A 14,746-nucleotide genomic window follows, 5' to 3' on the forward strand; every position below is an offset into this window, starting at 1 on the left:
GCATAGGAGCTTCCCTCAGCCAAAAGAACGCGGGTGCAGCTTGTGTTGTACCAACTTGCAAGGGAACCGCCCTGCAAAAAGAGATTGAAAAACAATCTTTGTGTCTTGAGCTGAGGGGAACTTTTATCATAATTTATGGAGATTTACCAGATGAACTGCTTCTCCTCGTCTCCCTGTCCGCTTTCTTTCTCTTGTGTCTGGTTTCATCCCATGCCCAGACGCCATTATCATGGATCTATTGTAACTCAGCCTAGCTAAAGCACAAGGGCAAAAGACTCTGTGGCACCTTTGCTGAGGACACTGCCGCCCACAGCCCCTGAGGCAGCGGCGGGGCTGGCCCGGGACTGTGCCGGGCGGCGCTGCCTCCTCCCGCCCATCATGCGAAAGAACTACATCTCCCGTCGTGCTCCACCCCGACCCGCCCATACCACCGGTGCGCGGCCGCGCGTTGCACTGCGGGAGTGGTAGTCCGTGGTGGCGGCGCCACGGAAGTGACTCAGCGGCGCCGGGGTGAGCGGGGGCGTGTTGACTTTCCGGGGACGGCGCTCATGGAGGCTCGGGAGTAGCGCGGCGTCTGAGGGGGTTCGCCGGCCGCCGCCATGTTCGGCTGCCTGGTGGCGGGCAGGCTGGTGAGCGCTGCCCGGGCCCGGGCGGGGCCCTCAACCCGCTCAGGGGTGGGGTGGAGCTGCCGCAGGGCCCTTGGCCCCTCCGGGCCCCGGCGCTCGGCTGGCTCCTGCCCCGCGTCCCCACAGGCACCTGCCTTGTCGAGCGTCCTTGCCGGAAGGCGCTTGCCATCCCCCTGTCAATGTTGTCTCCTCAGAGACAAGCTGGGAGCTTAAAAGAAGCTTTTTAAGGCTAGATTGTGCCTTGGCTGCAAGGATGTGGCATCTCGGGTAAAGAGGAGGGTATCTTTTGCTCTGGCATTCAGCCATCCTTCTGCTGCCTTTCTCAAGGTCTATTGTATTTCCTATGTGAACAGGTTTCCATGATCCTGGGGTTGTGCCAGCCAGGTGGTCAACAGCCACTTCTTAGTGACTTGGCAACCTCTTCTGCACCCTATTTTCCTCCTACGCACATGGGGAGCGAAGGTATTCTGATCCTGTAGTCCCGGGTGGGATATGTGTTCAGTGCAGGTAGAACAAGACTGTTGTGTCTTTCTGGTAATATTTTTTGCAGTTGTTCTTCTGCTGTGTTTGACTTCTATCTGGCTATTTGCTCTTTAGGCTAGTACGTTCCTCACTTTTTGTTATGTGCCACTTTAGGTGTATTTCTGTAAAAGGAAATTCACAGACAGGTGAAGATGAAAAACATGTTAATACTAATAAAGGTTTTGTTCTCTTTAGGTACAAGCTGCACCCCAGCAAGTGGCCGAAGACAAATTTGTATTTGATTTACCAGACTATGAAAACATCAACCATGTAGTGGTCTTCATGCTGGGAACTATACCATTTCCAGATGGAATGGGAGGATCTGTCTATTTTTGTTACCCAGACCAGAGTGGGATGGCAGTGTGGCAGCTGCTGGGGTTTGTTACTAATGAGAAGCCAAGTGCCATCTTCAAAATTTCTGGTCTGAAATCTGGTAAGACTGGTAGAACATAGCAATCGATGCAACAGATGTGTTTCTGAATGCATAAGGGATAAATGTGGGAAAGTTGGTTTGAACAAAAAGCTACTTTAAAAGGCAGCATGCCCTGTGTTTTCAGATAGTTTTGACCAGATGTACTAGAAGCAGCCTGTCAGCTTCATGGAAATCTGTCTGTGTGTTACTATTCCTTGTGAAATTTCTGTCTCATCTTCTCTTGTGTGTGGTGTTGATCTGGAAATTCTTTGAAGCAGACTTGACATGTTTTCATCCTTGCACAGAGGAAGAATAATCCTGTAACTTCCCTGTGATGTTTTTAGGTGTTTGTCTAGACATGCCAGCAGCATTTTCTTTCAGCTTCCTCTGCTAAGCAGTTCTGTTGTTTGTAGCACAGAGAGGTTTTGCACGGAGTAGAGCCTGGCAGTGGTTTCTGACAGCTGGCACTACCCAGACAGGGGCAGTTGCTCTATAGAATTATCCAATAGAGGGTGTCCTCATTGGAAAGCAGCTTTCCAAATGTTTTAGTACTTTTGGTACATTGAGTGGATGGGAGGGGGTATGCATGTCTGTCTGCGTGTTTTCTTAAATACGTGAGGGATTTGCTGTGTGTGGTATAAAAATGATGAGACATTCCAATGGCACACCTTTGTCTCATGAAAGGGACAGATCCATCAGTCAAGCAGCTTAAAGTGTTACAGTGATAAAGTAGTATACATCTTTTGTGGGCTTGGATGTAGTCCACATCTTTAATTAATTAAGTTTAATTAAGCATTGCAGTTGCTCTGCTAAAATGTATTAATTCATAACATGGCATGTTTTCTTTGAGTCAGTCCTGGATGTGGCAGTATGATTGAGATAAGGGCTCTCAAGCTGCAGAGCAAAATGAATTCTCATCATACACATTCCTCAAAAATTTGGGCTTTCTTCAGCAGCAGGAGCAGCTGCAGGAAGAGTTTGGGGGGACGTGGTTTTGTGTATCCCAAAGTTGTGTGGTTAGTGCAGTTGCAACAGTAAAGCATAGCACCAGTGCTTTTGGCGTATGTTTCTCATGCTTGAAAGACTCGCTGGTGTGTGCTTTTGGGCAGCTTTGGACGAATGCATTTTCAGATGCTTTTTGCACGATTAGCCATAGTTTCCCAGTAAGGGCTGCTCTCAAGGAAGAACTCAGCGACATAATTGAACACATTTGCAGTGCCTTGAGACACTGCTGTGCTTAATTTGAGCAGCAGAGGGCTCTGCCATTCCCATTGTCTGCACCTTAGCTCTGACTGTGGACTCAGTCTAAACGACACAATCTAAGTTTCTATGTCCATAAACAATGTTAAGGCGGAAAGACTACGTAACAGAGAGCTGGAATCATTGAGAGACTTTACTGATACTTGAACTCTGCATTTTGGTTTAATACCTGGTTGAGAGGACCAAAGATGTGTCCCTGACAGTTCCCCGGGAAGCAATGCTGTAGCAGAGTTTCATTTGTTTGTGCATAAAGAAGGGGCTTAGAAATGCTCCTTGCCTTGGAATTTTAAGATTTTTTTAGTTTTCAGTTGTGCCTGAAGGTGTGGTAAAAATAGAAAACAAATTTTGGACTTGTATTTTGGACCCTTACTGGAAGTATGTTCACAAGTGGGGTAAGTTACAGCAGAGCCTTTTCCGTGACAGACTTTTCTGCTGTGATGCTCTTTATGCTCTAATATGATGTCTGCATTTAAAGCCTACACATCGATAAGGGTTTTATTATGATTGGGCTGAAAGATTATGAGGGGTCAATCATTGAATTAAGGGTTCAAGGAAGGGAAAGAAACGGATGGAAAAACACTTTTCTGATAGCAGTTGCTCTGCAGTGATGAGATGTGTTGGAGGATGCAGGGTCTGAATACAAAAACCTGAGTTTGTATTCCAGTACTGATTAACATTCTCTACATTCGTAAGGTATGGAATGCTAATTGCAAGAGCCAAGCATGGAAAACATGGAGTGTATTTCTCCTGGTGTAAGGATGGTAATGGATGCTTTTATTTCACACTTTTAGGCTGACATCTTTCCAAGGCCATGGTTCTGTGGGAGTTCATGCAATGTGAATGGAATGGATATGTTTTATTGTTTGGATCATGACTGTCTAAAGTAATCATACATTGTAACAGAGCCTGTTGCTTGAGGACGTTACATTTTTATTGAAATGTCAGCTTCTCTGGTGAAGATGTTACAAGATGAGAAACTTGTACCAGCTCTGTTGCTATTGGGATTCTTTAGTAATGAACTTGATACTGGGTTTCTGATAGCCTGTATCAAGGAAGCAATAATCAACAGCAAATGCTGAGATCATGCAGCAATGAAGTTTCTCAGAAGAGGCTCTAAATAGCGTTTCAGGACATGAACTCTCTTCTTACTTACCTTGTGTTAAAGCAACATTTTAATAGGAGTGCTTTACTCATAAGGTAGCACTAGATTGCAGCTGTAGGATCTGGAGTGAGGAGTAGCACTTCAATTGAAAAGGATGCTGCATTTGTGAGTGTGCTTTCTGTATGGGTTGGCTGTTTGCTTCTTTGTGCCTTGTGTCTCTGCAGAGGAATGGTGGAGCTCCTCAGGTCTTCAGTCTTGATCTCAGTCCAACTTATCAGACTGTTTTTGGTCTGGCTGAGTTTTTGACTAACTCAGATGGTGCTTTTGATCTCCATTAGCCTTTCTTGCAGCTCAAGAGAATGCTGACTGGTTTGCAGGACAGCTCTTGATTAGCTTTGCTTTCTCCTGCTAGTAAGAGGCCAGAGAGTGCTGGTGAAACATTGCCTCTGTGTTCAGGGTACTTGGCTATTGTGTTCCCACAAGCAGAGGTGCAATATTAGTGTTTGTTTACTGATAGCATTGTGGTCCCACAGACCTTATACTGCATTTGCCTTTAGAAATGCTGACAGAAGAGTACATGGTTTAAATGACTCTGAGTGTCTGTCCTTGTTTGCAGAGACTTTGGCTGAAGCTGGGACAGAAAGTATGGGTTGAGAAAGGTCAGAAGTGAGGGCAGAGGGCTGGGATGATGCCTGTGTTTGTGGCATGCAGTTTGGGGATGGTTCCTTGTTTTCTTTGTGGCACTTGCAAAGTCAGAGGCCTTTCTGTTCCTTGACTGTTTCTTTGACCTTTGCTGATTTTGGTGGGTTTTTGCAGATCAGATGAGATCTGGGGCTGCCCAGTCCTCCCTGAGTCGGAGAGTTCATAAAACAGTGCTCTCTACTTTTTCAAAGCAGGTAAACTAGAACCTGGCTTTAATGAGTGACTCAACTGCAGCACTGCTGCATATTTCCTGTTTATCTGCAATTGCCAAAATGTTAATTAAAAGCTTGGCTCCTGTAGAAAAAGGGTCTGCTGTCTTTCTCTCACTGATCGTATTCCCTCTTGAATCCACTTACTCCATAGGGAGCTGTAAAGTCATGTTTTTCCATTTTGTAGAAATTTCCTTATGATTTGTTGTGCTTTTTAAATGTACCAATCACACTGTTCCATCTGTTGTGCTTGTGTGTACTTGTGCCTGTGCTTAGACTGTAGTTTTTCTGTATTTTCTGAGACAGGGAGATCCCTCTGGTGGGAGCTGGGGAATACCTTCTACAGGAGAAACACGGTGGTTTAAGTTACACAGCCTTTTCATGTGTGCCAAACCTAACGTGTGCTGTTCGTGGTGCTTTCAGGGAAGGGAAGTCAGCATCCCTTTGGTGCCATGAACCTCCCACAGACGCCAACAGTGGCTCAGATTGGAATCTCAGTGGAACTGCTGGAGAACCTGGCCCAGCAGACTCCTGTTGCAAGTGCTGCTGTGTCATCTGTAGATTCATTCACAGAGGTAGCCTGGACATTCTGTTTTCAGAAATTCTCTTTCTATGGAAGTCTCAAGAATTGAGCCTCTGAAGCACTAATTGGGGAGTGGGTAGGGGATGCTGCTGAGGGTGGCAGTAGGATTGTAATCAACCTAATAATTGTCAAATCATTTGGTTGGATGCTTTGATACTGTGAAATTGCTTTTTCTTACACTGAAAAACTGTCTCCTGTAAAAGACTGGAATTTGCATGCTCAGCGACATGAGGCCAAGAGATTCACTTGTGTTAGTGTCACTTTACTGTAAAATTATTTATGATACTTCTTACAGGAGCAGCTGTGACTAAATACATGCAAGAGAGGGTGGATCTTTGGTGATCTGTAGGTGCTGAAACTTCAGTACATAGACTTGAAGGGATAGTAAAAAATTACTCACAAGTTAAGGCAGATGTGGACATGAATGCAGAGAGATACTCAGGTGTACCACTTTCCCTGGAGAAATCCTTCTGATGTAGCTCTGCAGAACTACAGAATTACGCCCTTTCCCACAGAAAGATTTTTGTTTTTCCCCAGTGCCTTCTCTGTGGATCATGCCTTGGGCTACAATACATGGCATTTTTTAACCCAGCCTGTCCATTAGTTTGAACCTCTGGAAGTCCTCAACCAGCTGTGGCTGTTAGCTGGCAGTTTAACAGCAGTCCAAGGCAAGCTAGACCTGCATAGTGGTTCTTGATTTCCCTAACACTGATGGCTCTGGCATTTTCTTTTAACATCTCAGCAGTTGGTGAGGCCTTTTTTATGTTCTCCCTTTCCTTCCAGGTGCTTGCTGAGGGAGACTGGTAATTGTCAGTAATCCTGATACTGTAGCTGATGTTCTTTAGCAGTTTATACACATTGTAGCTCCAAATAGGTAATGTGTCTTGCAGGAAGTTAACATGAATAGGAGTATAGTACAGTTAACTGAGCTTTTCTGGAGTTGTTAGGGGCAAAGGACACCTAAATAATATTCCTGATTCCACTAATTTTTATTATAGCAGTAGTTATGAGGAATAACGTGCCACGTCATGTCATTTGCAAGGTGGCTCATGGGTTTTTCTAGCAGTAGTATTTAAAGAAAAAAAAAAAAAACACCTCATGATTGTATAACATTTTTACAAATGTTATTTTCAATTAAGTTAATCTTTCTGTTAAAAAAGAGCAGCTTATAACTGAGAGCATCTTAACTAAAATTGTAATTGCCTTCAAGGAATGCAGTTGACCCAAAGGGTAAAGTACTGCTTAGTCCTACAGAGAAAATGTGTGAGGTCAAAGTGGAAGGAAACCTTTGAGGGAGGAGATTGCAGAGGAAGGGCATATATGACTGGGAATAACTAATGGCTTTTATTTAATATTTGACATCAGCTCTTTGGAACTGCTACATTATAACAATGAAAGTATTCTTTTAATGGCAAAATCATCTATTGCTACCCTAAGTTAAGGAGTTGCTCTCCTATTACATTTTTAGTAAGTTTTATGAAGATTTATGATTGAATATGTCTTTTTTATGTTTATAAACCATAGAATTCTGTACGTGAGTGGGGTGAGACTGAGGGTAGGTTCTAGGATATCATTTCTTCTGCTCCTTTTGTCAGAGGGCAGCACAAGACTGTGCATTTATTAACTCAGGCTCTGGTTTCCTGCATCTGTCTGTTAAATTTTCTATATGAAAATTCTTCATTCTCCCATCAAAACAAGGCATAACTTAAAAAAACAAAAAAGAAAGAAAAACAGAAATAAGGAGGTACCATAGACCTGTATATTTGTGGACTGACTGGGAATGTCCTACAACATCCTCTGCACACAGGGCTTGCTATTTCTTGGCCTCTCTTTCACTCTTCTTTCCTAGTCCTACCGCTTAGGAGTACCCTGTGCATCCTTTAGGTGTTTTACCTACAATATCTTGTAGAAAAAGATGCCAGGACAGCAGCCCTTCTGTGGGGAATGCTAAAGGAAATTGCCCTGTCACTGTAGTCTGATGAGTTGTAACTAGACAGAATGCAGACTTTTCCAATCGTTTAACAAGTGTTCTTCTGGGAGCTGGAATGGCAGCTTTGGCCCAGTCTGGAGTTCTTCTGATTATTCAGTTTGGAGGGGAGGGACGTCTCTTGTCACTGCATCACTTCTTTGTCACAAACAGAAAATGTTCTTCCCAAAGCTGTTCGTCCAGTTGTATTAAACTGAGCAGGGAGAGGGCAAGTGAAGATTCTTAAAATTATTTCTGGATGCCAGATGGATCTGAGGGCAAGACTGAAGCTTAGGATGTTTTGATCATTGTCTCTGCACCTACTACATCCACTTTGCCACTGTGTTTAAGATGGCAATGCTAAAATTACTTCATGTAGGAGCTGTGTATCTGTTAAACTTTTGCACAAAAATTCAAATTGAAGAAATAACTTCCTTAAAATATTTTTTTTTCAGTTCACTCAGAAGATGTTGGATAACTTCTATAACTTTGCTTCCTCGTTTGCTGTTACTCAGGCACAGATGACCCCAAATCCTTCTGAAGCTTTCATTCCTGCAAATGTAGTTCTGAAATGGTAATGGCAGTGATCTTTAGTAACAAGTATTCTTTTTTTCTAGGCATTAGACCATCATTGCTAAGCACTGAACTATTGTCATGCTATTCAGTGAGATGATGCAGAAGTGTTTAAAATTGTTGTTTATTTCTAGTATAGAGAGGTCCTGCCCACTGTGTTTATATTTATTTGTCAGCTTTATTTTGTTAGAAAAGTGCTATGCAACCAATGAAACTTTTTTGGTTCTAAAAAAGTTGCCTTTGACATATCTGCATTTGCACTGTGTTGCTGATAATGCAAATGCTCTGGAGTTGTGGGAGGACGGAGCACACTGATTGATACTTGTTAATTTGTGTTTGTTTTACTGTTCTCTTCCTAGACATAGTTGCAGCATAGTTGCCTTACTTAAGAAATATGTGAGAGGTGACAAAATTGTGTTACTAGTTGACCTGGTTCTGTCACCAGGATCCTCGAGTGTAAATACACAAGTCCCTCTGGGAGTTGTTTTCCAGGGACTGGCTTAATAACTGTCTGGGGATAGCCTGTGTAATGTGGAAATAAATTGTGAACTGCAGGCAGTCCTTACGTTATCTGAAAATGTCTTTCCTATCAGTTTGGCCTTATTTATTTACTCTCTGCAGTATTAACCTAAGCCCTTTATAATCAGTATTTGAGACTATCTGAATAGGGTTTTATCATTAGTAAGATCTCATGAATATGCAGGCAGTTGATGAGAGCCATATATTTTGTTTGGGAATGTAATTTGATGCAGATGCCTTGTGTTTAGAAGGTAACTACAAACTGCACAAACTATGTAGCTAGGGTCTCTGATGTGACTGGTCAGCCTGGGTGAGGCTGAATTGGTTTAAAACCCTTCAGTCTTTTCTCACTTGAGCTATGAACTATAGGAGAACATTTTGTGGTTTCCTTTGTTTCATTGGCAGTACCTTTTGATTCTTTACATTTTGGGTTTATGATGATTAAAAGGAGGGTTTTAACTTTTGTGGCTCAAAGCCTATAGGCATCTCTGTTTTTTCTTTTTCTTTTAGAAAGGCACAATTTAGAAATTGTATATTTTGTGTATGTCTTCACTGTGTCAGCAGTGAATTCTGATGCTGTTTGTTAATGGTTTGCTTGGTTTTGAGTATGGAAAGTGAAATTAGGACACTATGTGTGCATACATGTTTGCATTATGTATTAGAGAATTACATTTCTTCATTTGATTTTACTAAAACATTATCATCCAGCCTCAGATTCATACTTCTGCCTGCCCAGACTTTGATTTCCTAGCCCAAAAAATGTTATGCATAAAACAGCCACTTAAAATTCATGGACTTGTTTAGGTTGGAACAGGTCTATAAAATGGGATTCCAACCATTCCCCTCCTGCTGCCAAGTGCACCACAAACTCGGGGCCAATAAAACATGTCCACACGTCTTTTAAATGCCACCAAGGACAGTGATTCCACCACTTCCAGTGCTTGACAACCCCTTCAGTGAAGAAGATTTTCCTCACAGCCAATCTAAATTAACTTACAATTTTACTAAGCTTGAATGAGACTCCTCTGGGATACTGCTTTAACAAAATTAATCTTAGTGAAATACACAAGTCTAACTGTGAATATTCTAGATATGCAAATTGATTTGGGATTTATTAATTTCCTGGTGTGAAGTAGATGTAATTTATCATGTTCTCTGCATAGACTAAATTGCTTGTACCATTTTTTTTAAAATACAATTTTATGTGCAGAAGCTGTTATTTTTGGTTGTTTTTTATTTTTCTAGGTATGAAAACTTCCAGAGACGTCTGACACAGAACCCTCTCTTTTGGAAAACATAAACTTAAATTGTGTCATTTGGAGTTCTTTCTGAAGTGTTACCTGAAAGATGTGTCAATTAACTCCACTGAAGATTTTCAGAGGGGAGGAGGGGAAAAATCCAAACAACGATTAGTCTAAATAGACAAACTAGTAACTTTTATATTACTCTTGAATGGTATTTAAAATTAAAATCAATGAAAATTACTAGTCTGCATGTTGGTTTATTTAATTGAAGTGCTTGGCTGCAACAAGAAATCAGTGTTCCATGTAGAAATACTTCTTTGAAACCGCATTTAAAGTGGAAAAAATTACAAGATGAAAAATGGCAGCACTGTCTCATAGTTGTGTGGTGCTTTGGGGTGTTGTACACAAACCAAATGCAGATTTTCCTTCTTTACCTCATTTGAAGGGTGATCAGGCAACTGTGAATATGCTAATGGTTTTCCTGCTGGTACTTGCACTGTAAGTTCTTCCACTTTGTGAACAACCAATATTCCTGTCCTCAACTCATATAAATGGTACAGCAGAATTTCCCTCTTCGGCAGTAAAAAACTATTGAGCTTAATTTTGGAGTACTTGTCTTTAACTTTTCCTTTCTGAAAGTGTAATGAAGAGGGAATCTTTGGGAACTTTGGCTGTGCTAGAAGAATTTTTCCCAGTAATAAGAAAGTAAAATCTTATTTCTCTTAAAAACAGATGTGGGGTGTCTCATAATGCTAAGTTACTGGCACCAAAGGCTGTCACATTTGCTCATAAATTTGTGGGATTTTGGGGTGGTCTGAGTGGTTCTCATGACGGTGCAGTTTCTGTTAGTGTGATGGCTTCAGCCACATGTACCCAGGTATCTCATGGCTGAGCTCCAGCTGGCCCTTCTGTTCACTAGATTAGCTTGATCAGAAATACTGTTTTGAACAATAGATCTTGCTTTTGTAAGTTACTTTCTGTAACCAAGGAATAAGACTTGTTCCCAAACCACTGGCATGAAAATAAAAGGTTTTACTGGTTTCATTGACTGGGGAATGAAGCCTTTAAAGAGTCCTTTATCAAATCAAGTCAGCCTTAGGTACACTTGTCCTGAGAATGAAAACTCAGTCCTTCGAAACTGCTCAATGACAGCCTATGTCATTTCTGCCTCAGCTTAAAATGGACTCTCCCCTTGCATAAAAGCAGAGGAGCTTAAGGAATAAAAGGAAGGAACTCAACCTGGGGCCAAGAGGAGGAAAGCAAACTGATGAAACCCAGGAAAACTGTGTAAGAACAGCTTTTGAAAAATACAACTAATTCTGCCCCAGGTCAGTTATGGAACAAAGCCCAGAGTTATTTCGTAGAAGCCATGGCACAGACCCGAGCCCTGAAAAATTTGGGTTTCCTGCTTGACTGAAGGCTTAATTTTCTTAGAGACATTTGTAGGCCAAATGCTTGCTGAGAAGCAGCAATGAGGGAAGTTAGCAGAGGCCCAGACTGACCTCCCTCATTACGGGTCATTAGGATCATTCTGTCAGGTGTCAAATTCTGCTGTAGGATGTGGTAGTTTTGTCACACAGGTGGCAGATACCTCACATAACTGGTGATAGAAGTGGATCAGAAGAGACAAGAGGGACCAAATGGAAATTGGGGAGTGGTCACTGCTCAGCTTCACACACTTGTAAGGAAGCATGGGCTGGTGTGGAAATAGTTATTTAACACTTCATAGGCCATTGCAAGGCATCAGAAGTTAGGCAGTATGTGTCTACATGACATAACAGACTCACTCCATCAGCACAATTGCTGTAGATACTATCTACAACTTCCTCATCTGACTCGCCAGAGCTGCCTCTATAAAATAATCCTGTCACTACTCCTTGTTGCAACTTTCTATGGCCCTGACTATCTGACATGGTTTGGTGAAGAACGAGTCCTAGAACTGAAGGTAAATAAACTCATGGGCCCTGTTTGGGCACAGGCTGTCTCTCTGCTGCTCAGTCTTCTCTCCTCTAGTTATAACAAGCTACCTCTGTTCTGACCAAAGCTGCATTCCAGTTATGCCAGATGTTGGTGGGATTGTTTGGGCTTCAGGAAGCCAGACACGCCAGACTAGACCATTTGCGTGGGATCACTAAGTCCAATATGAGCACTGTGGCTGCTCTTGCTCCAGCTCCAGTCATTAAGGCTGTAAATGAAAATATGCAATTATATGGGGTTTGAATAATTCAGTAGTGTAGATTAAGAACTTCTCCCAGTGCTGTAGCCACTGTGAGTTCAGCACGTGTTGTCTCAGAGCTCACTGAATGTTGCACATGCTTGAGAGCATCATTGTAAATTACTTTTCTTTCCTGCTGTGACTGAGGTTACAGATCTGAAACTCTCAGAGAGAACACCCTATCCCCCTTCAGTATCAGTACTTTGCTTTTCACAACTGCTGTGAAAGTAAGAACTGATTAATTTCTACCAGTTGTGTGGACGGCCAGACTGTGCTTCTCAAACATAAGTGCTTTTTTTCTTAACTTTGAAGCATAGGATAGTTTCACTAGCTCTGTGAGATCCTATCATATGAATGCTAGTTAGGATGCTTGAGGAAACAGGCATTCAGTTTGTCTAAGGAAATTTAATGTAAGAAATTCCAGGGTCTTCTAACCTGTCTCCCAACAATACTTTTTACCTCAACATCGTGGTTTTATAATGGGAGAACAGGATTATAGGAATAAATCTGAGGAGAAACAAAGATTCATCTATTGCCTTTAACATATATATCTCTATACATATATATATATTTTTTTTCCTCCACACACAAAATGCTAAAATTCCTTTCCCCAGGTACAGCCAGAGGTGTAATGCCTGTAAGAATAACAACCTTGATGTAATATAAATTATTTTGTAATGATCCTCCTACATTTAAAGTATTTTTCCCATTCCCAGTTTCTAGATACTAGGGAGTTCATATTTTAAAGCAAATCTGTAAAAAAAAAAAAAGTCTACTGATCCATAGGCTTTGAGGCTAAACATACTCTTCCATGCCAAACTCATAACCACGACAGAAGTAGATATATTTCCCTTCATTTTCCCAATTGTTTTCCTTTCCAAGCCAACAGGGATTGTTTGTTAAGAGTGGAGATTCTTTTCACAAGGGCCCTACCTGTTGCTACATCTGCCCTCACCTCACCACCATGCACAGAGAAAAATTTAAAAATACAGGAAGCCACAAAGTGCATATATGGCTGCTGGCTTATACAGAAACAGATGCAAAATTCATAGCAAGTAGTCAAAATTCTAATTATGCAGGAGATTTATTTGTTTTTAAAAAGTTATTTCATTTCTTTATTGCAAATATTTTTCTGACACAGCTCATGGTGACAGCGAAGCATTCTCAGGTGAACCTAAGCGTGTCTATAGCACTTGCAGAGGAAGTAAATTCCTTGACTTTTAGCTTCAGAACCAGAGCTCCCCAATACAATCAGTGGTGAAACATGACCATGAAAGGCACCACAGAAAACAAGCACTCCTACCTATACTAGGAAGGGCAAATTTGATCCATATTTGCACAAAATTTTTTTGGCTTAACATTAAAAGGCTCGCCAAGCTGATTTAAAATTGCATTTTGGTAACATTCTTTATTCATTGACCACTAGATGGAGGATTACCTCAGGAAACACGACCATACTCTGAGAAGAGAGACCTTTTAAGTGAACCACTGATCTAACAAGCAGAAACCTGTTTTCTATTTGTACTTCCAGCTGTGGTACAAACCTCCTTGCTGTCTCTGGGCAAAGTCTCTGCCTAAAACTTAGAATAGGAGTCCAAGCCTACCATTTATGGAATTTCTAAGTTTCTGCAAGTTGGTAGAATAAGACAATGGCCACCAGGTACCTCTACTCTTCAGCTTTTTTTTTTTTTTTCTTTTAATTTCATCAGGGAAATACTCATTGTGCAATAACAGGGAATCAGCAACCTTCAAATTTTATTATGCTCTTCATGAAGAGTTTATAAGGAACAGACCTCTCTAACAACATTTGAAGCCTCTGAAAAAGTTTCCTGACTGTACTGCAGTTACTCATCAGCCTGACTTTACCTCTCCCTCATCCGTCTTGAGATGGGGAACAGGAGTCAGTTACAGAATTTGTCAAAGAACAGACCTAAAGGTGGCCTGAAGACAGTGAAGAACAGATGTTCTTTCAGGCTATTTTTGGTAGGTTTCTCCAATATTAGGGTTGGAGAATACTTCTATTGTTGAAGAATTTAGGCACTGGAGGTTTCAAGGTATGTTTCATGAAAATATGTATTAAAAGGTGAAAAGGTTTTGGAAAATATTCAACTTTTCCTTAAATTCTTTTGCAACGATTATAACTCTAATAGCTCTGTATCTTCCATAAGACACACAATAATTTTAATCTTTCTTCTTTTTTTTTAGTCTAGAACTAGGTAACTGTAGGAAGAAAACACTCTAATGAAATAAACTTGCAAGTTTTATATCCACTTGAGCTTTATCAGTCTGCTTGTAGACAAAGAGACTTTTTCCCCCATTGTGTGTACCTTCAAAATATTAAATATTATTAATTCTACACACAGATGGGGCTGACTGTTGTAAAGGAGAATTTTTTCTCCCTTTGGCTTGTTACAGCTCTACTTAGACAAGTTATTCCCTTCATTAACACTTTTAATCTGATTTCAGCTCCATCCAGGTTTCTCATGGCAAAGCTCCTTGAACATTTGCCTGCATTTCAAGAGGACAGTCTTCAAGAGCACATTCATAAGTTAAAACAGAAGTTAAAGCTGACCCTGTGTTAGGCCTCTTTCCAGTCAAGCACCACCCTTCCTTTCCTTCCTCTCAGAGCAGCTCGTTTGCCAGAATGTACCACTTATGTCCCAAAACAACACCCATGGCTGAGAAACCCCTACTGCTTTTGTATCCCATTTCACTCTCAACCCCGATCATGGGACAACACAGAAGATAGTCTAATGCCATGTTACTGTAAAGCATTTGCAAAGGCTAAATGGCACCAGCTTCCAACCCAAGTG

At 41.4% G+C, this 14,746-nt stretch overlaps 1 protein-coding gene across 4 annotated transcripts; it reads left to right on the forward strand.

The window, feature by feature from the left end:
• Window positions 1-504: 504 nt before the first annotated feature.
• Window positions 505-10,319, forward strand: HIKESHI (heat shock protein nuclear import factor hikeshi). Of its 4 annotated transcripts, none has more exons than XM_088159259.1 (6): window positions 505-629; window positions 980-1,088; window positions 1,399-1,581; window positions 5,257-5,408; window positions 7,838-7,956; window positions 9,720-10,319. In XM_088159259.1, the coding sequence occupies exons 1-6, from the start codon at window positions 600-602 to the stop codon at window positions 9,772-9,774; spliced, it is 648 nt and encodes a 215-aa protein (XP_088015385.1). In that variant the 5' UTR covers window positions 505-599; the 3' UTR covers window positions 9,775-10,319. The 4 variants fall into 4 exon arrangements, with proteins under 4 accessions (XP_088015385.1, XP_014731224.1, XP_088015384.1 ...); XM_088159258.1 differs by lacking the exon at window positions 505-629 and adding an exon at window positions 872-893 and having other exon boundaries at window positions 1,344-1,581; XM_014875738.2 differs by lacking the exon at window positions 980-1,088 and having other exon boundaries at window positions 507-629; window positions 1,344-1,581.
• Window positions 10,320-14,746: the final 4,427 nt, after the last annotated feature.

Source organism: Sturnus vulgaris, chromosome 2 (genome assembly GCF_052056855.1).
Source record: "Sturnus vulgaris isolate bStuVul1 chromosome 2, bStuVul1.hap1, whole genome shotgun sequence".
Taxonomy (NCBI): domain Eukaryota; kingdom Metazoa; phylum Chordata; class Aves; order Passeriformes; family Sturnidae; genus Sturnus; species Sturnus vulgaris.